At 43.6% G+C, this 26,817-nt stretch overlaps 1 protein-coding gene across 4 annotated transcripts in view; it reads left to right on the top strand.

Moving 5' to 3' along the window:
• PLPPR2 (phospholipid phosphatase related 2) overlaps window positions 1-23,447 on the top strand; it is a 33,097-nt gene extending 9,650 nt beyond the window's left edge. For 2 of the 4 annotated variants that reach the window (XM_070935268.1, XM_070935267.1), the window contains exons 7-10: window positions 7,547-7,723; window positions 12,692-12,829; window positions 15,228-15,346; window positions 21,539-23,447. In XM_070935268.1, coding sequence (XP_070791369.1) covers window positions 7,547-7,723; window positions 12,692-12,829; window positions 15,228-15,346; window positions 21,539-21,644 — 540 coding nt within the window. In that variant the 3' untranslated portion in view covers window positions 21,645-23,447. Of the gene's footprint in view, window positions 1-7,546; window positions 7,724-12,691; window positions 12,830-15,227; window positions 15,347-20,946; window positions 21,035-21,538 lie in introns of all 4 variants that reach the window. The other 2 variants (XM_070935270.1, XM_070935269.1) reach the window with 2 other exon arrangements.
• Window positions 23,448-26,817: the final 3,370 nt, after the last annotated feature.

Genomic DNA, 26,817 nt, shown 5'->3' with positions numbered 1-26,817 from the left:
CCTTCTTTTCTTTAGACTTGCCAAACCCAAATCCTGCAACCATTCTTCATATGATTTAGTTTCTAGGCCTTTAATTATTTAGTTGATCTTCTTTGCACTTTTTCCAAAGTCTCAATACCCTTTTTGTAATGTGGTGACCAAAATTGGTTGCAATATTTCAGGTGTTACCTTACCAAGGCTTTATAATACTTCACGTGATTTTGATTTTATGCCTCTGTTTATATAACCAAGGATTACTAGCTTTTTTTTACTTGTAACTTTGATTTTTCCTGCCTAGGTGTAAAACCTTGCTTTTCTCTACATTAAATTTCATGTTGTTGGATAGGACCCATTGTTCAAGTCTGTCAAGATCTTTTGGAATCCTGAGCTCTAGGATGTTGGCTATTCCTGCCAGTTTAGTGTCATCTGGAAGTTTGATGAGTTCCCCTTCTATTCCCTCATCTAAGTCATTTATGAAGATATTGAAGAGTACTGGGCCTAAAACAGAGTCTTGTGGTACCCTACTGCTTACTTCCCTCCATGTAGATGTAGTGCCATTAAGGACCACTCATTGAGTACAATTCATCAGCCAGTTACAAACCCATTGGGGAACTACCGGAGGACTGGAAAAGAGCTGATGTGGTTCCCATTTTCAAAAAAGGGAAAAAAACAGACCCAGGAAACTATAGACTGGTGATGGCGAACCTATAGCACGCGTGCCCGAAGTGGCATGTGGAGCCATGTCAGCTGGCTTGTGTGGCATTGCCTGTTCCTCTTCCAGGTTTCTGGCGTGCATGCGATGATCAGTTGGCCTTTGTGCATGTGGCAGTGCCGGAAACTGGAAGAGCTGGTCTGTGAGCCGGGAATGGGGCTTCCTCAAACTTCGGAATTGTAGCATCCAGAAAGACCAATGGGAATTCTCCCTTCCGCAATGTCATCAGTCTCCGGGAAGAGTCTCCCTTGACTTCACCCAATTGGAGGAGAGAGTTCCACGCAGAGAAGAAGCCCAAGTTCAGGCCAAGATCCTCCCTCCCACTTTCTCTGCTTCTCTCTCTCTCACAGAACTGTCTCTCCTCCTTCAGGTGAAGTCCCAGAGGACTCTGCCTGGAGACTGATGACACTCAAGCAGGGAGAATTCTCATTGGTGCTGCCCCTCATTCTGGCCCCTCCCATCTCAAAAGTCCAAGAGAAACAGTTCCTCCCCCCAATGCAGAACTGCGGACTCCTCCTCTCGGGCTGAAAGCATCTGGCCAGACACACATGCACATGAGCAAGTGCGCCGTGAGCATGCAGGCCACCAACTGATCGGTGCGTACGCATGCACAGCAGTAGCTGAAAGACTTTGTGGCTGGTGCGCATGTGCGTGCCAGAAACCAGACGTACCTTATCCGGCATGTGGATGCCCTCTGGGCAGCTCCTCTTCCTGGTCGCAGCCCTGATGAGCATGCACGTGCATGTGCAATATGTTCCCTTTTCAGCACTTGGTGCCCCCCCCCCATGCATGCGTTCCCTTTTCAGCACTCGGTGCCAAAAAGGTTCGCCATCACTGCTATAGACCAATCAGCCTAACATCAATATTTGGGAAGACATTGGAAAAGACAATAAAAAAACGTATCTGTCAACAACTAGAAACGAGTAAAGTAACAACTAGAAGTCAGCATGGGTAAGTTAAAAACAGATCATGCCAAACCAATTTTATTTCATTCTTCAACATAATGACTAAATTAGTAGACCAGTGAAATACTGTGGACATAATATACTTAGATTTTAGTAAGGCATTTGACAAAGTAGACCACAATGTACTTCTTGGTAAGCTAGAAAAAAGTGGAATAGATAATATCACCATCAGATGGATTTGTAACTGGCTGACAAACCATACTCAATGAGTAGTCCTTAATGGTACTACATCTACATGGAGGGAAGTAAGCAGTGGGGTACAACAAGGTTCCGTCTTAAACCCAGTACTCTTCAATGTCTTCATAAACAACTTAGATGAGGGAATAGAAGGGGAACTTACCAAATTTGTGGATGACACTAAGCTGGCAGGAATAGCCAACACCCTAGATGATAGGCTCAAGATCCAGATGGATCTTGATAGACTTGAACACTGGGCCCTAGCAAAAACAATGAAATTCAATGTAGAGAAAAGTAAAGTCTTACACTTAGGTAAGAAAAATATATATATACATATAGACTGGGTGAAACCAGGCTTAATAGCAGTAACTGTGATAGGGATCTTGGAGTCTTAGTGGACAACCAGCTAAATATGAGCCAGCAGTTTGCAGCAGCAGCCAAAAAAGCCAATACAATCCTAAATTGCATTAACAGAGGGATACAATCAAGATCAAGTGAGGTACTAAAACCACTCTATAAATCCTTAGTAAGACCACACCTAGAATACTGCATCCAGTTTTGGTCACCACACTCTAAAAAAGATGTTGAGACTCTAGAAAGAGTGCAGATGATTAGGGGACTAGAGCAGTAGTGGGTTTCAAATCCCAGTGCTACCGGTTTGCTATTGGTAGTGTGAGTGCGTGCATGCTTGCTTTGGAAGCGTGTGATGCTTCTGCGCATGTGCAGAGCATTTTTGATGACATCTGGATGGATGGGCAGAGCCTCCTACTGCTGCTATTGCCGGTTCGCCTGAACCGGGAGCAACGCACCACTAGAAGGGCATGGCTAGTCTAGTGAAGAGAAGGACCAGGGGAGACATGATAGCAATCTTCCAATATTTGAGGGGCTGCCACAGAGAGGAGGAGCTCAAGGTATCTTCCAAAGCACCTGAAGGCCAGACAAGGAATAATGGATGGAAACTGAACAAGGAGAGATTCAACCTGGAAATTAGGAGAAATTTTCTGACAGTGAGAACAATCAATCAATGGAACAGCTTCCCTTTGGAAATTGTGGGAGCTTCATCACTGGAAGCTTTCAAGAAGAGACTGGACTGCCATCTGTCAGAATAGTGTAGGGTCTCCTGCTTGTGTGGGAGGTTGGACTAAATGACCCACTAGGTCCTTTCCAACTCTGTTAATCAGTTAAATCTAGTGGTAATGCTGTCTGTCCCACATTTTTCTAGTTTATCAAGAAGTAGGTTATGTTCTACATTGTCAAATGCCTTGCTGAAGTCTAAATACTATATACTATGTCAACTGTGTCCACTATGCATTTTGCTGGTCTATAAATTTAGTCACTTTATCAAAGAATGAAATAAGATTGGTTTGACATGGTCTGTTTTTAACAAACTCATGCTGGCTTTTAGTTATAACTTTATCTCTATCTAGATGTTTGCAGATCTGTTTTCTGATTATCTTTCCCAGTATCTTCCTAGGTATTGATGTTAGGTATTGATGTCTGTAGTTTCCTGGGTCTGTGTCCCCCCCCCCTTTTATTTTAATGGGCACCACATCAACTCTTTTCCAATCCTCAGGTAATTCCCCGATGTTCTATGATTTTTGAAAGATATGGTAAAATGATTCTGAGATAACATCTGCCAGCTCCTTCAGAACTCTGGGATGTAATCCTGGTGTTTTATATTCATCAAGATCAAATCATTTCTCTAACCATTTTCTTGCGTATTTTAATTTTTATTTCTAGTCTGTCTTTTACGGTTAGCTTTTTGGTAGGTTGGGTTATAGTTTCTTTTTGCTTGAAGACTGATGTAAAGAATGAATTAAACAGTCCTAAAGGTGCTTTTTCAAGAGGCAACTGGACTTTCTTATTTTTCTTTGAAAATGTTTCACTTCTCATCCAAGAAGCTTCTTCAGCTCTGACTGGATGGTTGAGAATGTAAGGTTCTATATTCCTTGCAGACAGCTGGTCATTTGCATTCTTCTAGAGAGTCATTAAGGCTACTTGGAGGTTTATCTGTGTCATCAGGGTCACCTGAGTAGTTCAAATGGGTGTGGAGCCTTCTTGAACTGTTGAAAGGACTGTGTTGTAGACTAGAGTTAGATGATGCCAAATCCCTCCCCCTCTATTGAGAGAGAACTGTTCAGTTTTGACATAGATGGCCTCTTTTACTCCACTTTCAAACCAGCGATACTCTTTGTCCAAAATGTGGATTTTGCTGTCTTCAAAAGAGTGGCCTTTGTCTTTTAAATGCAGATGGACTGCTGAATCTAGTCCTGATTGGTTTGTTCTCCTTTGTCAGGGATGTCAAACTCAATTTCATTGAAAGCCACATCAGCATTATGGTTGCTCTCAAAGGGCCAGTTGCATGTAAGACTACTATGATTCACAGCAGCCAGTGGGCATGACTGGATAAGTGTGGCCGCGACTGGGTGGGAGTAACCAGTTGGGTATGGGCTCTCACTGGGGGCAGGTGACTTGGGACTGTAGGGTTGGGATGGAACAAGTCTCACCAGCTAACTCTAATTCAACATGGGGACAATTTGGTGCTCCACAAGCTCATCGCCCCCCCCAAACTGCTGGTAGCCAAGCGTGCGCACACACACACACACACACACACACACTGCATCCCAAGTTTGGCAACTTTTATCCACACAGGAAGGAGAGGGTCTTCTCCCCAAGCCCAGGCATGATTGGCAGTTTGCAAGCTCAGATGTCGATAAAAGTCTCCAAGCTTGGTGTGTATGTGCACATGCGCATTTGTGCAGGCTTCCTGGGCTGGAGGAGAGCAGTGGGGCCTTTCTCTGCAGCAGCCAAACAAAGGAGCTGTTCTCTTTACTCCCTACCTCCTTATATGATTAGTTCTCTATTGGTTTTTGCTTGGAATTAGATTCTAACGGTCATGAAGATTGGTCCCCTCCCCATCAATTTTAGTTTAAAGCCCTTCTGGTAAGATGAGCCAGTCATTTTCTGAATATATTCTTTCCAGTTCTTGTGAGGTTCACTTCATCCTTTGCTAGTAGCCCTTCATGTAGGTAATGCAGACCGTGGTGTAGGAAACGACTCCAGTTTTTAAGCTAGTGGTTTGCTTCTAAAATCCTTTCCTCCCTCATTGGATGTTGGCCTTTTGTTAGAAGTATAGATGAAAACACCACTTGAGCTCCTAATTCTTTAACTTTCTTCCCTAGCTGTTTATTTTCTCTGTTATTGTTTTTAGATTCATTGTTGAGTCATTGGTCCCCACAATGTAGGAGAAGAAAGAGGTAATAATCCATGGGGTTGATTATTTTAGTAAGGTTCTCAATTATATCTTTGATTTTTGCTCTAGGGAGACAGCATACCTCCCTAGACTGACTTTTGGTCCGAAGACTATAGTTTCTATTCCCCAAATAACTGAATCTCCTATCACCAATATTCAGCTTTTTTCCTCTAGGGAAGTGTGGGATACTATTCTTCCTGCCAGAGGAATGCTTGGTTGTGTCTCTTTTTTAGAAACTATTGATAAATGTTCTTTTGTGGGTGCCTGTGTATTTTCTTCCAGGGGAGGCTATAAAAGCAATTGTTCAGTTCCAGAGGGGCTTCACTGGAGGGGGCTAGGGTCAATAGTAGGGGCTTTGCTCTTGGCTGTTATTTTCTTTTAAGAGTGACATGTTTCCATTGGTCTTCCTCTTTAGGTTCATTGTGTTCCCTATTGTGTTTAATTTGGGTGTATCGGTTTTCTTCTTTTTGTTCATATATAGGGTCATTTTTTAAGAAGCTGTTTGCTCCCTGTTGTATTTAACTTTAGTATAGTCTTCTTGTATAGCTTGGGATTCCTTGCTTTGTTCATTGAGTTTCAGAGTGACTAGAGTTGTTTCTAGACTCTTTACTAGAAGAGACTAGACAGCCACTTATCTGAAATGGTATAGGTTCTCCTGCTTGAGCAAGGGGCTGGACTAGAAGACCTCCAAGGTCCCTTCCAGATTCTATTCTATTCTATTCTATTCTATTCTATTCTATTCTATTCTATTCTATTCTATTCTATTCTATTCTATTCTATTCTATTCTAGTAATTAATATAATTTACATTTCATACATATATAGTTTGGGTCTTCTGTGGGCATACGTTAAAACATATGACATATTTTGCAAATCACTATAATGACAGTCTCTATTTCCATGATTTTTCTTAAAAAATTTAAAAATTTCTAAAATTAATATTTCCCTGTTGTGAAGTGTCAATTTACAATAGTCTACAAAAATCCTTGACCCTTTGTTGAAAAAATTCATCTTGCCTGTTTTAAGTGTCTATCTCTTTTTCTGTGTTTTTTTCTTCAACTGTTAAGAATTTAAAAATTTCTAAAGAATTAAAATAAGTAAACTGTTTTTAATTGTTTATTTGAAAAAAGAAAGTGAAAAAGTGAAAAAAAATTAAAAGTTGAAAAATGAATTTTATTTAAAAAAGGAAAAAATAAATTTAAAATTGACAAAGATTTAAAAATTGAAAATGGAATTTAAAATTAAATTAAAAAGAAATTTAAAAGTTGAAAAAGGTTAAAAATTGAAAAAAGAATTTAAAAATTGAAAAAAATGAAAATTGAAAAGAGAAAGTTTAAAAATTTACAGAAGAATTTGTTTTTAAAAAAACTTCAGAAATTTTAAAAATTTAAGGATTTTCAAAATTTCTTGGCCTTTTATGAAGTGTTATGCATTTTTTTGGGGGGTTGGAAATGTCAGGCTTTTTTCTAGGAGATGCTTACCGTAGCTCTTAACCCTCTACACTCTGGCTTGAAAGTTTATCCCTTTCCTTCCTGTCCACAAGTGTTATGTATTTATCCTTTTCCTCCCTGCCTTCTTGCCCTTTGGTTACATGGCTACATGGGTTTTCAGGTATGATGTGCTGATCTGGGTGTTCTAAACCACTGCTCAGCTACTCAGCTGTGCTGCTTTCAGCCGCTGCTGGTCCACCGTGCTGCTTTTAGTCACTGCTGTGAACAGCCTGCTGCCATACTTAGCTCCACACCGCTACTGTTCAGTTGATCTGCTGCACTGTTCTCAGCCACTGCTGGTCTGCCACTGCTCTCAGTTGTTGCTCTGGGCACTCTACTCCTCTGCTACTTAGCTCTGCAAGCTGCTGCTCAGGGTCCAGCGTCCTGCTCTCAGCCACTGGTCTGTTGCCACCTAGTTCCATTTCACTGCTGCTCCATGGCCTCTGTTTGCAACTCACCACCTCTGCTCAGCTGCCAGGCTGGATTGCTGGGCCGCCTCTCAATCTCTCAGATGGGCCGCCGGGCTGTCTCTTCATCTCTCAGATGGGCCACCTCACAGCCAGGACACTGGGCCGCCTCACAGCTGGGTCACTTCTCAGTTGGGCCACCTCAAACTGGTTTTCAAAAGTAGTTTGCCTTTGCCATTTGAAAACTTCAGAAGTAGTTTGCCTTTGCCTCCTTTCTAGGGCTAAGGAAGAGGGATTGACCCAGCTCACCCAGCTGGCATCATGCCTCAGGCAGTACTAGAACTCACAGTATCCCAGTTTTTATCCTGATGCTTTAACCACTATACCAGATTGGGTGGTCTTCTGCCTGCCTTTTTTCCTTATTTTAAAAAAAGTTGCACCTTGGTTATGGTTGCACCTTGGTTGCACCTTGCATGGTTATGCTGTGCAATATCTTGAGCACTTTTCAAGGAAAATGAAGGGCATTTCAGCTAACTCTCCTATGCTGTTCTTCCATTTCCACAGATGTATGTCACGCTGGTTTTTCAGCTGAAGGGCTCCCGCTTGGCCAAGCCATCCCTGTGCCTGGCACTCCTCGGCCCAGCATTCTTGGTGGGTGTGGTGCGTGTGGCCGAGTACCGGAACCATTGGTCTGATGTGCTGGCTGGGTTCCTCACTGGTGGGGCTATTGCCATCTTTCTGGTAAGTGTTCTGTATTTGGGGGCTTCTTGACTGCTCAGCCTCTTCAAGGGAGGGAAAAGGGTAGGGCTTCCTTCTCAGCGTTCAGCCACCATCAGGACTATTCTGGGAAGGAGAAGCCGTTCCAGTCATATAGATGAGATGAGATGAGATGAGATGAGATGAGATGAGATGAGATGAGATGAGATGAGATGAGATGAGATGAGATGAGATGAGATGAGTTGGAAGGGACCTTGTAGGTCATCTAGTTCAACCCCCTGCCCAAGCAGGAGAGTCTATACCATTTCCGACAAATGGCAGTCCAATCTGTGCCTGAAAGCCTCCAGGGATGAAGCTCCCACAACTTCTGAAGGTAAACTGCTCCATTCTCAGTGTCAAAAAATTTCTTGTTATTTCTAGGTTGAATCTCTCCTTGGTCAATTTCCATCCATTATTCCTTGTCTGGCCTTCAAGTACTTCGGAAAATAGATTGACCCTTTCCTCTCTGTGGCAGCCCCTCAAATATTGGAACACTGCTATCAAGTCTCCCCTGGTCCTTCTCTTCACTAGACTAGCTATACCGAGTTCCTGTAACCGTTCTTCATGTTTTAGTCTCCAGTCCCCTAATCATCCTGGTTGCTCTTTTCTGCACTTTTTCTAGAGTCTCAACATCTTTTTTATAGTGTGGTGACCAAAACTGGATGCAGTACTCTAGGTGTGGTCTTACTAAGGCTTTAAAGAGTACTTCACTTGAACTTGATTATATCCCTTCATTAATGCTTCGTTGGGTGAGGGTGACTTCCCTGCCGCCTTGAAAGAGGCGGTGGTGAGGCCTCTCCTCAAGAAGCCTTCCCTGGATCCGGCAATGTTGGTTAATTATCGTCCGGTCTCCAACCTTCATTTTGTGGCGAAGGTTGTCAAGAGTGTGGTTGCGCAACAGCTCCCCCAGCACCTGGATGAAACGACATATCTGGATCCGTTCCAGTCGGGCTTCAGGCCGGGGTACAGCACGGAAACGGCATTGGTCGTGTTGGTAGATGATCTCTGGAGGGCTCGGGACAGGGGGTGCTCCTCTGTCCTGGTCCTGTTAGACCTCTCAGCGGCTTTTGATACCATCGACCATGGTATCATGCTGCACCGGTTGGAAGAGTTAGGGGTAGGGGGCACTGTACTGCGGTGGTTCTCCTCCTTTCTCTCTGACCAGTTGCAGTCTGTGTTGGCAGGGGGGCAGAGGTCGACCCCAAGGCCCCTTATATGTGGGGTGCCACAAGGGTCGGTCCTCTCGCCCCTTTTGTTCAACATTTATGTAAAGCCACTGGGTGAGATCATCCGTGGTTTCGGGGTGAAGTACCACCAGTACACTGATGACACCCAGCTGTACATCTCCACCCCAGACCACCCCAACGATGCCCTTGAAGTGATGTCCCAGTGTCTGGAGGCCATGCGGATCTGGATGGGGAGGAACAGGCTCAGACTCAACCCATCCAAGACCGAGTGGCTGTGGTTTCCGACGTCCCAATATAGTCAGTTGACGCCATCGCTGACTATTGGGGGCGAATCATTGGCCCCCACGGAGAGGGTTCGCAACTTGAGTGTCCTCCTGGACTCACGGCTGTTTTTAGAAGAGCATTTGACAGCCGTGACCGGGAGGATTTTTCATCAGGTTCGCCTGATTTGCCAGTTGCATCCCTTTCTGGATCGGGACTCCCTACACACAGTCACTCATGCCCTCGTCACTTCCCGCCTGGACTATTGTAACGCTCTCTACATGGGGCTCCCCTTGAGGAGCACCCGGAGGCTCCAACTGGCGCAGAGTGCGGCCGTGCGAGCTGCACTGGCTCCTGGTGGTCTTCCGGGTGCGCTTCAAGGTTTTGGTCACCACCTTTAGAGCGCTCCATGGCTTAAGACCTGGTTATTTACGGGACCGCCTACTACCACAAACAGCCTCCAACCGGCCGGTACGCTCTCATAGAGAGGGACTCCTCCGGGTGCCGTCAGCCAAACAATGTTGACTGGCGGTCCCTAGGGGGGGGGCCTTCTCTGTGGAGGCACCTACTGTCTGGAATGAGCTCCCCCCAGAGATACAAAGGATCCCAGACCTGCGCACCTTCCGCCACGCTGTAAAGACCTTTTTATTCCACCAGGCGGGCTTGGCCTAATCCTTTCCCTCTTTTTTAATATGTAAATTTTAATTTGTTTTAAATTATTGGGGTGTTTTAATTTGTCAGGGCCAAAACTATTTAATTTGATTTTATCTGGTTTTTTAAATTTTTTGTATCTATGTATTTTATTGTTTGGCTGTTCACCGCCCTGAGTCCTCCGGGAGTAGGGCAGTATACAAATCAAATAAATAAATAAATAAATAAATAAATAAATAAATAAATAAATAAATAAATAAATAAATATAATAATAATAATAATAATAATAATAATAATAATAATAATAATAATAATAATAATAATAATGCAGTTTAGGATTGCATTGGCTTTTTTGGCTGCTGCTGCACACTGCTGGCTCATATTTAGCTGGTTGTCCACTAAGACTCCAAGATCACTCTGACAGTTACTGATATTAAGCCTGGTTTCAGCTAATCTATATGTGTACTTTTGTTTTTTCTTGTCTAAATGTAAAACTTTACATTTCTCTACATTGAATTTCATTTTGTTAGATAGGGTCCAGTGTTCAAGTCTGTCAAGATCCATCTGGATCTTGAGCCTATCTTCTACGGTGTTAGCTATTCCTGCCAGCTTAGTATCATCTGCAAATTTGGTGAGTTCCCCTTCTATTCCTTCATCTAAGTCGTTTATGAAGATATTGAAGAGTACTGGTCCTAAGATGGAACCTTGTGGTACCCCACTGCTTACTTCCCTCCACATAGATATAGACCCATTAAGGACTACTCATTGCGTATTGTTTGTCAGCCAGTTACAAATCCAAATTGTGGTGATGCTATCTATCCCACCTTTTCCTAGGTTACCAAGAAGTAGGTTGTGGTCTACTTTGTCGAATCCCTAGCTGAAGTCTAAGTATCAGTGGTGGGTTTTGGGCGAACCAGTAGTGGTGGCGGTGGGAGGCTCTGCCCACCTGCCCGGACGTCATCATGGATGCTCTGCCATGCGCTGAAGGTTCTGCGCATGCACAGAAGCGCCACGCACAAGCACGCTCCCAATTCTGAATCAGTAGCAAAGGTAACTGGAACCCACTACTGCTAAGTATATTATGCCCACAGTATTTTGCTGGTCTTCTAATTTAGTCATTATGTTGAAGAATGGAATAAGATTGGTTTGGCATGATCTGTTTTTAACAAACCCATGCTGACTGCTAGTTGTTACTTTACTCATTTCTAGAGGTTGGCAGATCTGTTTTTTTATTATCTTTTCCAATATTTTCCTGGGTATTGACGTTAGGCTGATTGGTCTGTAGTTTCCTGGGTCTGTTTTTTCCCCATTTTTAAAGGATGGGAACTACATCAGCTCTTTTCCAGTCCTGTGGTAATTCCCCGGTGCTCCAGGATATTTGAAAGATGTGGTGCAGTGGTTCTGAGATGACATCTGCCAGCTCCTTTAGAACTCTGGGATGTAGTCCATCAGGTCCTGGTGATTTGTATTCGTCAAGATCAGACAGGTGTTCTCTTACTATTTTTTTTTTTTTTGCTTCTTTTAACTTTTATATAGTGGCAGTGCTGTTTTTGGAGCTTTTTTACCAGGTTTTGCAGGGTAGAGCCTCCTTTTTAAATACAGTGTGTCATCAGGCAGTTTCTAAAACTATTCCTTTATCAGCACCAAAGGGCTAAAACTTAAAGACCACGCCAGTGATGCTATTCTAAGGGAAGATAATCTTGAGGGGCAGCTTACCTTATAAGATAACTTTTATTGTCATTTTTTTTCCTGTGGGCACTCTGGCACACATTAAAAATGAAATTCTGTTGCCTGCTCTCAAAAGTGTATATATACATAACACACATATAGATACACTATATACATACATATGTATATACCTACACCCTAATATATAAATACATATAAATATTAACCAATATCCATCTTGAATATATAATATATTAATCCATTAGTTTGTGATGTGTTGATGACTGTGTTATAATTTTCCCAAATGCAGACATGAATGGGGCCATTTCTTATTTGACTAAAGCTATCATTGTCCATGGGGTTGCGATGGGTCAGACACGACTTCGCAACTAACAACAAAATATTGAGTGGTATAGCTCTTTTTTCCAAACATCTCTTTGTCCTTGCTCTCTTCCTCTTCCTCCTCCTCTTCTGCAGAAGAAAAAATATCTATCTTTTCCTCAAGAGGTGAGATGGGAACTGAGGACTCTGTGCAGTCTTTAAAGCACACAAGGACTCTGTCTCACAGCCCTTAAAGTTTGTACTGTAGACATTTTCTGTGGTGTATATATATTTCAAATACTTTTCTCTATTTTTTTTCATATTTGTAAGCAATTTTCTTTATATACATTTGTGCATAGTAAACCAACTGAAATTTTATTTACAGAGAACAGCATAATACAGTTCAGAGAAGTGGCTATTCTGAGTTGGGGTAATAGAAATGTAAACTAGCTTGGTTCCTACTAAAACACAAGATAACTTTTTACCCCCTTTCGTATGGCTGAGAGGTTCAACCAATCACTTCCCTCTGCTCAGATAAACATTCTGTCCTCATTCCTTTTTGCATTTCAATAAAAAGGCAGCTTGTGGTTCCTCTGTTATGCCCAGCTATTCACTCCATACTAGTGAATACCAAAGTGAGTCCTGACCTAATGGCTTATGCTCGTAACAAGACAAAAAGGTCAATGAAGAAAAATTTGGGATTGATCAAGAAGCAGTTGGCAAAAGGAATGGGAAAGGCCAAATAAGAGACTATGTTAATGGTTGCAAAGCTCCGTTGAATGTTCCTTCTGATGCAGAGTACTATGTTGGCAGAAATCAGGAAAAGAGCCCTTTAATGCTGCTCTTCTTCTCTTTGTTGGATAGGTGACATGTGTGGTTAACAATTTCCAAAGCCCTGTATCCTCAGCCAAGGAAGTTTCTCCACCTGAAAATCTACCCAGTGTTCCAGTCTTGGGATTGCCCTGTGTTGACAGTTCCCTTAACAAATTAAGTGTGGCTCAGGTAAGAGATATTCCTGATGCACTGTTGCATGTTTCCTCTTCTTCTTCAGTTTTCTCTTTAATCAAAAACACCTACCCACACATACACGTGCATAGCTAGCACCATATTTGAGGATGCAATAGGCAAAATGCCTTTTAGTGGGCTTCTTCTACCTCTTCAATGCGTTTACATAGCAATTTATGGGACAAGAAGAGGACAGGTTGGTCCAGCTGCCATTTAAATTTCCTTCTGTTCTCCTGAAAATCCTATTTTCAAAGATATGGGGAATTTAAACTGGAAATTTAATTTAGCTGTTAGGCCTTGTGCCAGGCAGGGCAATCATGAACAGGAGGCTCAACTGAGATGCCGGCATCTGAGGTTGGGGCTGATCCTCTCCCAGCCCACCTTCTTCTCTTCAGACACCAGTGAGGTTTTAAGGGAGCATTGCCATCTGGACTCACTTGTTTGAGTTGAGCGGCCATACAGATTGAATTAACAAATGTAAAACTCTTCCAGATTAGGCATCAGAAGGGAAAATGAGGGAGCATTAAGGGAACTCAAAGAGGGAAAAGCTAGAAAGTCAAGTGGCTCATGTTTGGATGCCCATCATAAATTGCTAATGAAAACCAGGTGCTGCTGTCACATCACTGCACAGATCTCTGGGGAAAGACTGAGCAGCCATTGTTCCTCTGCAGTGGGACCACTGTTTTGTCACAGGGACATATCTAAAACTTGATGAATCTCACTATTCACAAATAAATGCCAACAGTCACACAGGAGGCTAGTCATCTGTTTTGAGCTTTAAAGTGGACAATCACATTAAGGATTGTAAGCTTTTAAACAACAACTCTGTGAATGAACAAAAATATGATTGCATGTGTTTTGGTATTTTCTTGTACAAGGCTCCCACTTAATCTTTCAGAGAAACTTGATTTCTACCGTACTGTCCAGAAGAGCTCTTGTAATCCCTGTGCTCTAGTGAATTCTGATCATCTATTCTTATGGAGCATCTTAGGCTTTTTGCTTTTTTTCCATTCAGCTATTCCTAAATTCTGCCTCCTTCCCTTTTTGTGTGTGTGTGCCTTGGAGTCAGCCTTTTGATTCCTAACGATTGTCTTGGCAAGTAATTGCAGTATTCATGGCAAGGTTTTTTAGAAGTAGTTTGCCATTGCCTCCTTCCTAGAACTGAGAAAGAGTGACTGGCCTAAGATCACGCAGCTGGCTTTCTGCCTCAAGTGGGATTAGAACTCTCAGCTCCCTGGATTGTAGCCTGATGCCTTAACCACTACACCAGACTGGCTCTCTTGAGCTCTATTCTTAGAATGTTCTTTCTACTGATGAATAGCAAGTCCCCATGCTTCCCTCTTTTGAAAACATTCTAGCCTGTTTGTTTTTCTTTTTTTTTAAAAAAACAAAAACAAAACCTTTGTTGTATAAATAATAAAACCATAGATCTAATAGGCTTTAGAAATACTCTGCTCAGTGCAAGATTCAATAGGACATCTCTGACCATGATCTCTGTTGGAAGACCTTTGTGGGCATCCTGCTCCCAATCTCAAGGCAACAGAATTTTTTAAATTGTGGAGTTAGTGCTGAAATTGATGCATAGAGGGAATTGTTATCAGGCAATTAAGGGAATAAGCGTAGGAAGAACTTAGCCTTTGGGCCCAGGTATTTTGTATTTATTCTGCTGAAAACAGTTAGCAGAATGAAAGAACATGAAGGATCAAAAGAGCCTCTCCCAGCAGCAGGGAGAGTCAGCTTCTGACAGAAGGAAGAGAAAGAGAAGGCTGGGATGACCAAGATCTTCATTAGCACAAAATACTGTGGAGCGATGCTCAGACTAGCCCTTCACACTAGGTTGTTCTTCAATTATCTCCAAAACCATTTCTTCCACATGCTGCTTTTCCCTGTCATAGATGTTTAAGCCTCTGATCAGGCAACAAACTTCCATTAGCACTTTTGGTTTCAATCAGTGATAACTTTATGAAAATCATCTGGAACTTTTAGATTCAGTGTAGACTGATAGATCTTTTTCCAGTAATGAATGCACTCTCTCCCTCTCTCTCTCTCTCTCTCTCTCCCTCTCTCTCTCTCTCCCTCCCTCCCTCCCTCCCCCCTCTCTCTCTTTGTGCATAAAATGATGAACACGGTGGCTTTATGAAGCTTTTTAATATAGAAGTTCTTGCTCTTCTATCTCTGAAAGCGTCGTTCTCCCCAACTCCAAATATTCCAATGCTTTAACATTTTTCCCTAAAGAAAACAAGTTTTCAACTTATTTCTTTCCCCTTTCTACTTGGATGTGAATAGTAAATATTTAATGATGTTAATTTCTGTCTCATTCTCTCCCATTTAACCATGACTTGCCCCTCCACTGCCCTGCCCTGATGCTGCCCCCTTGGGTGGAGTGGGGCTGCAGCAGGTGAGGGACACCCCAGAAGAGTTTTCTACACTACTCTCAAGAGGTCTGGAAAGGCAGCTAGCACGATCTCTACACTTGGCAGCACCTGGCAGTGCAGCAATGACCCATCCCTATGAGTAAGTGCCTGTTCCCAGAACTGTCTATCTTGACCCCTTGCAAGGTATCCTTGGTTACTCTCAGGGGAGATTAAGTTGGCACAGAGGGTTGCCATAGGCAATAACTATCATGGGGGAAAAAAAGGAGAAGGAAGGGATACTTCGGATTGGCATATGGTTGGATATCAGAAGCAGGCAAAAAGTCATGGTACAGAAGAATTGGATCAGATATCCTGATGTTCAAGCAGAAATTTTGGCAGTTGCAGATACCAATTCCATTTAAATATAGGAAAGGAAATGTAGGGTGGTATAGAATATTCAAAATCAAATAGAAATGTTTCACCTGGAAAAAGCATGACCCTTTTGAATTTACACTAGTCGTGCTGCAGGTAAATAGCATTACCCAGTATTAATGTAGTGACACATTTTTTCGCCACAGTGCAACAGGCTGATGTTATATATTGTTGGGGTCCTTCAGATATTTAGGGCAACTATTACTGCTGTGTGCTTAGAGCCTTTTGAGAAAAAGAGGAAGTTCTTTGGAAGGCTGTATGCTTTACATATGGAAGGTCCTACTTAGGACTAAACAACCTTTTTAGTGAAATATCAGAGAGCTATTGATGGGACATGCCTACACTATGTGCACAATTATTAGGCAACTGAGTATTTTGACCATATCATCATTTCTGGGTGCCGGCTAGCTGGTCTTCATGTGTGCGGGAGCGCCAGAAATTGGAAGAGCAGCTCCCTGGCATGCATGTGCGCACCAGGAAGCTGAGCTTCCAGTTTCTGCTGCACACATGCATGCCGGAAACCAGTTCCGCCGGGGAACTGCACTTACGGTTTCCAGCACTCCTGCAGACGTGCACCTGGGAGCAGGTTTTCCGGTTTCCGGTGCTCCCCTGTGTGTGTGCGCACAGTCCTGTTTTGGCACTCGGTGCTGAAAAGATTCACCAACACTGCTCTATATCAAGGTGGGCATAATTATTAGGCAGGCAAAAAGGGCCAAAAAAAGAGATTTAACTGATTCTGAAAAGTCAAAAATTGTAAAAGGTCTTTCAGAGAGATGCAGCACTCTTGAAATTGCTAAGATATTGGGGCATGATCATAGAACCATCAAACATTTTGTTGCAAATACAGTATAATACTTTCCTTTTCTTGAGGTGCATTTTAAATAGTTTTGACCTGAGTTTATGCATAAGAAACAGCTAGTTACAAGGTAGAATGAAAACGGGATGAATTAAAATTGTCCCCTGAAGTAGTATAATATAAAAGTTTTCTGTGCAATTTTATTGCCCATTTAAGTTGTCCCAGCCTCTTTGATACGATAAGAAAATATTGTGCCTTGTTAGAAGTAATGATTTCTGGTCTTCCTGATACTGTAGTTGAGCCAGATTGCAACTTGACATATCCCAAAAGTTTTTAGATAGTTTCCAGTTTATGCCTACTACTACAGTATTTCATGTAATGCATATTACAGCATTAAGAGAATTGGTTCCAGAAATGCCAACCCATCAGATACCTACTTGTTTGAATAGCAATGTATTGTCCTCTGCTCTTCTTCTGTTGTTATTTAATTCATTTATCGTTTTGTTTTACTGTTTTGCCTCTGGTATGAACTGTCAGAGAGCTTTCCAATTGTGCAGAACAGAATTGAAGTTTGTAGTTATAAATAAAATGTTAAAATGTTGATGAAGGGGGCATTCTTCCCTGAGAAAATGCTGGGTGTGATGAACTGCATACAGCAAGAACTCTGGCAACATTTCATACATTCTGTGATTCTATGCAGTCCACTTGGCACCTTCCCCAGATTAAAGATGTCCTCTTGCTCTGGCCACATCATCCTTTCCCCTTAACCATTTAAGGCAGAGGGGACACCATAAAAGCAGGAGTGCCTGCCATTCTTCAGCATTTGGTTTAAGCACTGGAAACCTACACAGAAGAAAAAGCAGGGCAGGAGATCAACATTGTTGTTAGTCAATCTTTTTAGGGTTTTTTTGGGGGGAGGGTTGTTCGGCGAGGGAGGGGTGTGGGGAGGGTGTTCTGTTAAGGGGGAGGCCAGGCCCGGTACAGGGTCGCGTCATGGGAGGTGTGGAGTGGGGAGTTGAGGGGGTTAGTGTTGGTAGTGAAGAGGGCGATTCCATCAGCACTGTGGGTGGAATGGGCAGATATGGCGGGAGCAGGGGGGCATATTGTGTTGCGGGGGCATGTACCCGCTGTCTTCGGGTGCGTATCCCCAATGCTCTTCTCGTTCCCTGGGTTGTCCAGAGCCTCAGAGCCTGAGCCTTAGGCTGATGCTGTGCAATGCCAGGTCCGTGGTTAACAAAGCCCCCCTCATTTGCGAGCTGATTCAGGAGGGGGGAGCGGACCTGGCGGGCATTACAGAGACCTGGCTGGGCCAGGGGGGGTCCCCCTTGTCGAGATGTGCCCACCAGGTTTCTGCGCATTTCATCAGCCGAGGGCCCAGGGTAGGGGTGGGGGAGTGGCGGTTATTATAAAGGAAGGTCTTGACTGTACCTCAGATAGCCGGATGTGAGTCTCTCCTTGTGAAGTGGGGTCATGGGATGCAGGTGGGCTTGCTGATTACATACCTGACTCCCTGTCGCGTGGCAGTGGCCCTGCCCGAGCTCCTCAACGTAATAGCCGGGGTGGCGGTTGATACCCCCAGGGTTTTGGTCATGGGGGATTTCAACCTGCCGTCCATCGGTGAAACGTCTGAGGTGGCTCAGGAGTTCATGGCTTCCATGACAGCCATGACAGCAATGAACCTGACCCAGTTAATTCATGGCCCTACTCACACGGGAGGACACACTCTGGACTTGGTTTTTGTCTCTGGTCAGTGGTTGAATGGCCTAGATACAGGGGACATAGCCATCGAACCCTTGTCATGGTAAGACCATTCCCTCCTTAGGCTTGACTTTCTGACTGCCACACCCCACCGCAGGGATGCAGAACCGATTAGGTGGTTCCACCCCAGGCGCCTGATGGATCCTGATAGGTTCCAGATGGAGCTTGGGCCATTTCCTGAGACTCTGGCTCACGACTTGACTGAAGACCTGGTGGCCGCCTGGGATAGAGCGGCCGCTGGTGCTTTGGACCGGGTCGTGCCTCTGCAGCCTCTGACCCGGCGTCGAACCTGCCCAGCTCCTTGGTTCTCCGAGGAGCTGAGGGAGATGAAGCGCCGGAAAAGACGCCTAGAGAGCGGTTGGAGGGCTAGTCATTCCGAATCTGACCGAACACTGGTGAGGTCTCATATTAAGACCTACTTAGTGGCGATAAAAGCGGCAAAGTGTAATTACTTTTCCGCTCTTATTGCGTCGGCAGATAACCGCCCAGCTGCCCTGTTTAGGGTGACCTGCTCCCTTCTCCACCTGGGAGCACGGGAAGACCCCTTGCAAGAGCGAGCTGAGGATTTTCCGCAGTATCTGCACAATAAAATCGCTCAAATTCGGGAAGGCTTGGACTTTGACTGGGTGGGTTCAGGTGGGATGTCTGAGGCGGGTCTTGAGAATGTTATCTGGGATGAGTTTGACCCTGTGACTCCTGAGAACGTGGACAGGATGCTGGGGAGGTTGAACGCTACCACATGTTTATTGGACCCGTGTCCCTCCTGGCTGGTGCTGGCTACCCGGGAGGTTAGACGAGGCTGGCTCCAGGGGATTATAAACGCTTCTTTGAGTGAGGGTTTTCTGCCTCCTGCCTTGAAAGAGGTGGTGGTGAGGCCCCTCCTCAAGAAGCCCTCTCTGGATCTGGCTGTTTTGGCACACTATCGTCCAGTCTCCAACCTTCGCTTTGTGGCGAAGGTTGTTGAGAGTGTGGTGGCGCAACAGCTCCCGCAGTACCTGGATGAAACTGTCTATCTAGATCCATTCCAGTCCGTCTTCAGGTCTGGGTACAGCAGAGAAACGGCATTGGTCGCATTGGTTGATGATCTCTGGAGGGCTCAGGACAGGGGTTGCTCCTCTGTTCTGGTCCTATTAGACCTCTCAGCGGCTTTTGATACCATCGACCATGGTATCATGCTGCGCCAGCTGGAGGAGTTGGGAGTGGGAGGCACCGTGTTACGGTGGTTCTCCTCCTATCTCTCCGACCGGTCGCAGTCTGTGTTGGCAGGAGGGCAGAGATCGACCTCAAGGCGCCTTGTTTGTGGGGTGCCACAGGGTCGGTCCTCTCGCCTCTCCTGTTCAACATTTATGTGAAGCCGCTGGGTGAGATCATCCATGGTTTTGGGGTGCAGTGCCATCTGTACGTTGATGACACTCAGCTGTACATCTCCACCCCAGAGCACCCCAATGATGCCCTTGAAGTGATGTCCCGGTGCCTGGAGGCCGTGCGGGTCTGGATGGGGAGGAACAGGCTCCGACTCAACCCTTCCAAGACCGAGTGGCTGTGGTTGCCAGGGTCCTGATATAGCCAGCTGGTGTCATCGCTGGCTATAGGGGACGAGTCATTGGCCCCCACAGAGAGGGTTCGTAACTTGGGCGTCCTCCTGGATGTATGGCTGTCTTTAGAAAAGCATATAACAGCCGTGGCCAGGGGGGCTTTTTATCAGGTTTGCCTGATACGCCAGTTGCGCCCCTTTCTGGATCGGGACTCCTTATGCACGGTCACTCACACCCTTGTTACTTCCCACCTGGACTACTGTAATGCTCTCTACATGGGGCTCCGCTTGAGGAGCACCCGGAGGCTCCAGCTGGTCCAGAATGCGGCCGTGCGGGTGATTGTGGGGCGACATGGCGCTCCCATGTAACACCTCTCCTGCGTGAGCTGCACTGGCTCCCGGTGGTCTTCCGGGTGCACTTCAATGTATTGGTTCTCACCTTTAAAGCGCTCGATGGCTTAGGGCCCAGGTATCTACGAACCACGTTCTGCCACCGATAACCTCCCACCGGCCAATACGCTCCCACAGAGAGGGTCTCCTCAGGGTGCCGTCGGTCAAGCAATGTCGACTGGCGGCCCCCAGGGGGAGAGCCTTCTCTGTGGGGGCAGCCGCCCTCTGGAACGAGCTACCCCCAGAGATACGACTGATCCCGGACCTCCGTACTTTCTGCCGGGCCCTGAAGATTTTTCTATTTCAGCAAGCTGGGCTGGCTTAAAAGTTTTAACTGGTTAATTTTATGGGTAAGGGGTTTTAAATTGGGGAAGCCAAATTAATTTAATCATGTTTTAAATTATTTTAATTTTCATATTGTATGTATTTTAATCTTGGCTGTTCACCGCCCTGAGTCCTTCGGGAGAAGGGCGGTATAAAAATTTAATTAATAATAATAATAATAATAATAATAATAATAATAATAATAACAACAACAACAACAACAACAACAACAACAACAACAACATCCCTTCCTCTCCATCCACCCATCTGCCCACCCACTCCACTACCAGAAGGTCCCTCTCTGTGCTCAACCACCAACCTGAAACATTTTATGGCTCACCAATGACAGATTGGACTCTTGTAAAAAGGCACACATTTTAGAGGAATCCACTGGTTTCAATGTATTTGTGTGAGTAGTTCTGTGCAAAATATCCTAGCTATTGCTACTAGGTATGGAGATTCTGAGATGATAATGACTTGTGCCTGCTGGGAAAATTTGCACTGACAGCTTAATTTCCACATTTAGGTTGCAGTCCTGTGCACATTTTCAGGGGCCTAAGTCCCACTGAACAAAATGGAACTTGCTTCTGAATAAACACACATAGGATTGTGATGTAAGTCTTTGCTTTCTGTGTTGCTGTGCTGTTCTGCTCACTGGTTTTGTTTACACCAGGATACAGTATTCCATTGTTCAAGTCTTTTTTTAAGTGAGATATATGGTTAAGTGGTATAAGAAGAGACAAGGAAATCCTCTCTTGAACCCGATAATTCAAACTCATCAGCAAAAAGCCTTGCCCATGTAATGAAAAGTTAAATACCTTGGCTTACAGTCATGACTACTAGAGATCTGCTCTTTTAAAACACACACATGGAACCATAAACATAAAAAGAGAATATTTTAAAGTTGGTTGATATTTGATTTTGCCTAAGAAGTTAAAGATGGAAAAAGGTGACAGTTGGCTTTCCCCTGTTTGCTGGGACTCAGCTGAAGGCTTTGCTGAAGAATTCTAAAGCTTGAGTTCCAATACTCTGTAATTTTGATCTGTAGAGTTTGTTCCTGTATTTTAAGTCCATTCTGACATACTCACTCCCTTCTCCCCTCCCTTCCTCTATTCCAGAATCACGGAGCTGTGTTCACAGAGGCCACCTGATTCTCAACATTGTCTCTTCCCCTCCACCCCAGATGTCCTCATTCCCTCCCGGTCGGTCACAAGTGAAGTCTGACCTAAGAAAGCATTCCTGATATGAAGCTAGATCTTGGGGGGGGGGCTCTAACCTCATACTCTCCATTTCCCAACCTATTTCTTGGACTTTCCCGGAATCAGGTTTGTTAGTTGTCATAACATAGTTCTGGTTCTATGATATGAGTGTGCAGCATAGATTGGGGAGGGAAAATAAGGGTAAAAATAAAATCACATCACTTTTTCAGTTGGTCTGATGCCATTCACCAGTTCTGTTACTAACTGAACTTCTTCTCTAAGAATGAGCTCTTGGGATTTTGATCACAGCTTGCTTTGACAAGGTTCTTTTGGGAATTTGGAATCTTTGGAATCTGATAAGGCATTCTTTCCTTTACTGCTGATTCTTTAAGAAAAAAGTTAGGTGTGATTTCCAAATAAATAGCTCCATTTTGGGAAATAACCCTGTGAGTCTGAAGAAGGCACATTTGACCAAGAGAGGTGGTTTTGATGGCGGGGGTTTTAAAAAGAGAAGTTTAAAATTAAATTTGCAAACTTTAATATTCTGACTTGAATAGTCAGAAAAATTATTAATTAATCATTATGGTAGCTAATACTCTATTTGAAGACCAGAAATCAAGCAAATAAGACTTTACTCAAAATCTTAGGGCTGTCCACTATAGGCAGTTTTGACACCTTTTTGATTGAGCTATAATCAATAAACCTTGTTATAAAAGTAAATAATCTGGTCTCAAGATATGGCCTTTGATGAAGAAGAACTTTCAGCTAACATTGGAAGGATCTTGGTCCAAGGAGATACATGAGAAGATACATGTCATTAGAAAGACTAGATTATGGTTTAGATCCATGCTCAGCTTCATATGATGACTTCATAGCAAAGGTTGGCTGAAGAAAAGTAAACTACACATGATCCACAAAACTTTCTTCTGAGCTTAGTCATCAGAAACAAGCAATAACACTCCAGCTCAAATGGATTCTCCCTAGAGTCAATTATTGCTGCTTTCCAGGGTGTTATCCTAGAGTATTTCGGGAGCTCAATGTGAAAACATTTTAAACATACAGTTTCATCAGCTCTGAACCTTGATCATTTGTTCCCAGTAGACACACCCTAGTTGAATCTGGAGCCATTTGCATGCTGGGGGAGGGGGGAAGCTTTCAACAGAGCTGAATTTCTATTCCATTGTTGTTTTAGGGATATGTTTTCATTGCAAGAGAAATAGATGTCAATCTTATTCCACTGTAGTTACTTTCAATGAGTAGAGATTTTCAAAACTACCATACATTTCCAAACAATGCCATATAGGAAGCCATGACTTATTGCTAACCTTGTTCTAGTTTAAAATCACAATGTGATTCCTCACAATTTCAGCTTCACTTTCTTGACTCACCCACCATGCTCAATAATAGTTGTTGCAGCTGCTTGGCAGATGATCATTATTCCACACAGTTCTGCCGAAGGGGATGATAATACCTCCCATGTCCTCCAAAAAATAATTGGAGATCCTTTATATTTCCATTACTCCATCAGTGAAATCCAACTTTATTGAGCATTATTTCCATAAAGATGGAAATTAAAGATGGGAATTGTTCCAGATTAGGAAAGGCTGCCTTTTTCTCACTTTCCCTACTACTCTTCCTGGTGCTGATAATTGTTATTGTCTCTGCTACACAGTTGCTGGTCAGCTGCATGGCACCTTCTGGGTGTAGCACAGGGATGGGTGGGCAGTTGCTTGGAAAAATTGGCAGAGTGCACTGCCCCCACTGTGCTCAGTGAAGAACTTCCCACATCTTTCCAAAATCTATTTTAATAAATTTCTGTTTAACAATCTGTCTTGCTTCACAGTGTCCTTCATTTGAGGAAGAGTTCTAGTAAATGGCACAAACAAAATGAAGAAATGTTAATGTGAAATCAGATAAAAGCATCTAATCCCAAATGAGACCATGTTATTTTCAGGCTAAGTGATATACTGTAATAAATGAGATCTACTAAACATGTTATTTTTTTACACACAACTGTGGAATTAGTTCCAAAGCCTTGTATAGGTATGAGTTTCCTAGATAGTCACAGGCAAGTTTCTTTCTCAGTGGCTCTGTTCTCATGGTGACCTGAAAACACCATAGCTATCTTCAGGGCTGGCAACAGATTTGAGAAATATCTAATTGAAGTGTCTATAAGAACATCAGCAATGTCCTGAATTGGAACCCCTGGCTCATCTAGTCCAGTAGTCTGTTCTCACAGTGACCAACCACTGCACAGGAAGCCTACTAATCTCCCCTCAGATGGCTTTCAGAGGAAGTCACTGCCATCAAGGCTAATAGCCACCGATCCTCATGACTTCCATGAACTGATCCAATCCTATTTTGAAGCCAGCGAAAGCAGTAGCCATCACCACCTCTTGTAGTACCCCCTGCAACAAACAAAATATCTACTTTGTCCCCACATCTACACAACAGCATCATTACAAACCCCACTGAGTATACATACAAGATTATTCCTACCATATATAGGTAGTTCTCTGTCAATGATGGCAATTGGAACTGGAATACCTATAGATAAGCAACATGGTTATAAAGTGTGACATTATTGACTGCACCATTTAGCAACAGCAATTCTGACATTCCTGCTTGCCATAGTTAAGTGAATCATTGTGGGTTCTTAAACAAGGATATCATGCAGTCGCCATTTGTAACCTCCTACCAGCTTACCCATTGACTTTGCTTACCTGCTGAGACCCTCTCTAGCCATGGCTGTGTCCAATCTCTTAGCAAGGACGTAGCTGTGCAATCTTGTCCAGGTTTGGAAACTAAGCAGGGTTGGTCTGAAGATGTATTTGGATGAGAGACTCACAGAGAACGTCATTATACAGTTTGGATTAGGGAAGCAAACGACTCCTGGAAGAAGGAAGCAATAGCAGATCATTTCCATGCTGTTATCAGGGAAACAGCCTTAAGATGTCAATATTTATTTATTTAATAAATTTATACAGCCACCCAACTCATACATGACTATGGGCTGCTAACAAAATAAGAACAAACTGAAAAACAGCTAGTGTTAAAACATAAAACAGCATAGAATAGCAGCTGAGAATACTCAGAAACACCATATAATCAATATAACCAGACAACAGGCCCACCCCTGCTATCAAGGTTCCAGGCTTGACAGCAAAGCCCAGTTTTTAATGCCTTATGAAAGGCCAGCAAGGTCTGGGCAAGTCTCATCTTGGGTGTGGAGACAATGAAATTCCAAAAGGCAGGTGCCATAGCAGCAATATGCAGTTAGTGCCAGGAATCTGCTGAACTATGGCTGCTATGTGCATGTCATTGGTCTGGGTATGTGCAGACTTGAGAAATGGCAATAATGATTGATTGTGAGTACTTTTCATGTCCATTTTAGTAAGGTAGTTTCCTGGGCCAGCACAGATAAATTCTTTGTGTGTGTATATATATATATGCATATATGTACATACAATTATGAAGAGTTTTATAATAGTCACATTCCTTATTTATTATAAGTGATTATATGCTGCTTAATCAAATGAAACTAAGTGGTTTATAAAAGCTATATAACAACAGCAAACATAAAAAATACACACATATCATAATAAATTCTAGGAATAATAAACAAAATAAACAGCACCCACACTGTAATGATATGTGGAAATACCTTGGAAGATAGGAAGAAGAGCCACAGACTACGTTATGATCAGATAAAAGGCAGCTGAGTCCACAGAAAGAATAGGGGAGTGACAAATGTCTCAGAAGGGACCCTCCCTAGTTTCTTGGACTGTCAATATGAAAGGGAAGAGATATAATTTCAGACTTGCAAGTTTCTGTTAATGTAGCTTTACAATTTGAGATCAACAAGACCCGCAATCAGGGCAAAGTGGAGGAATTTGCACAAACACTCAAGGAAACTCTCCCAGGCCCGGCTGAAATAAATGCATCTGAACAATGGGAATATTTCAAGAATGTTGTTTATAACACCGCCTTGTCAGTATTTGATAAGGAGATCAGAAAGACAGCAGATTGGTTCGAAGCCCATTCAGAGGAGTTGACCCCAGTGATTGAGGAAAAAAGGAGAGCTCTAAGTGCATATAAAGCCTGTTCCAGTGAGCACAACCTACAGTTTCTGTGAGCTGCTCGAAGCAAAGTCCAACAGACTGCCAGGAGATGTGCTAATGATTATTGGCTGCAGCTTTGCTCTCGGATCCAGATAGCAGCTGACACAGGCAACGTCAAGGGGATGTGTGATGGCATCAAGCAGGCCTTAGGTCCAACACAGAAGAAATCTGCCCCTCTGAAGTCTGCTACAGGTGAGGTTATCCAGGACCAAGCACAGCAGATGGCATGCTGGGTGCAGCACTACCCTGAGTTATATTCCAGAGAAAATGTGGTAACTGAAGAAGCATTAAATAACATTGGGTGCCTGCCTGCCTTGGAGGAGCTTGACAGTGAACCAACTTTAGAAGAACTAAATGGGGCCCTGGATTCCCTTGCCTCTGGCAAGGCACCCGGGAAAGATAACATCCCTGCTGAAGTTCTGAAGTGCTGCAAAGAGAACATCCCCACTGAACTGCATGAAATCTTCTGTCTTTGTTGGAGGGAAGGTGGAGAACCACAGGACATGAAGGATGCAAATATCGTCACACTGTACAAGAACAAAGGTGACAGGGGTAACTGTAACAACTACTGTGGCATCTCTCTTCTTAGTGTTGTAGGGAAGCGGCTTGCCCGTGTCATACTGAAGAGGCTCCAGGTGCTTGCAGAGGGAGTCTATCCAGAATCTCACTGTGGATTTCGAGCCAACAGGTCCACTATTGACATGGTATTTTCCCTTAGACAGTTGCAGGAGAAATGCAGGGAACAAAGACAGCCACTTTTCGTAGCCTTCATAGATCTTACAAAGGCTTTTGACTTGGTTAGCCTTTATAAAATTCTCCCCAAGATTGGATGTCCACCTCAGCTCCTCAATATCATCAGGTCCTTTCATGAGGAAATGAAGGGCTCTGTAGTTTTGATGGCTTAACATCAGATTTCTTTGATATTCGAAGTGGAGTGAAGCAGGGCTGTGTCCTCGCGCCAACTTTATTCAGGATCTTTTTTGCTGTCATGCTGAAACATGTTTTTGGAACTACAACAGAGGGTATTTACCTCCGGATCAGATCAGATGGAAAACTCTTTAATCTCTCTAGATTGAG

The sequence above is a fragment of the Pituophis catenifer genome, unplaced genomic scaffold (genome assembly GCF_029215685.1).
Source record: "Pituophis catenifer annectens isolate HBS135680 unplaced genomic scaffold, rPitCat1.0.hap2 SCAF_2, whole genome shotgun sequence".
NCBI classification, from domain to species: domain Eukaryota; kingdom Metazoa; phylum Chordata; class Lepidosauria; order Squamata; family Colubridae; genus Pituophis; species Pituophis catenifer.
This window is presented reverse-complemented; position numbering and strand designations above follow the sequence as displayed.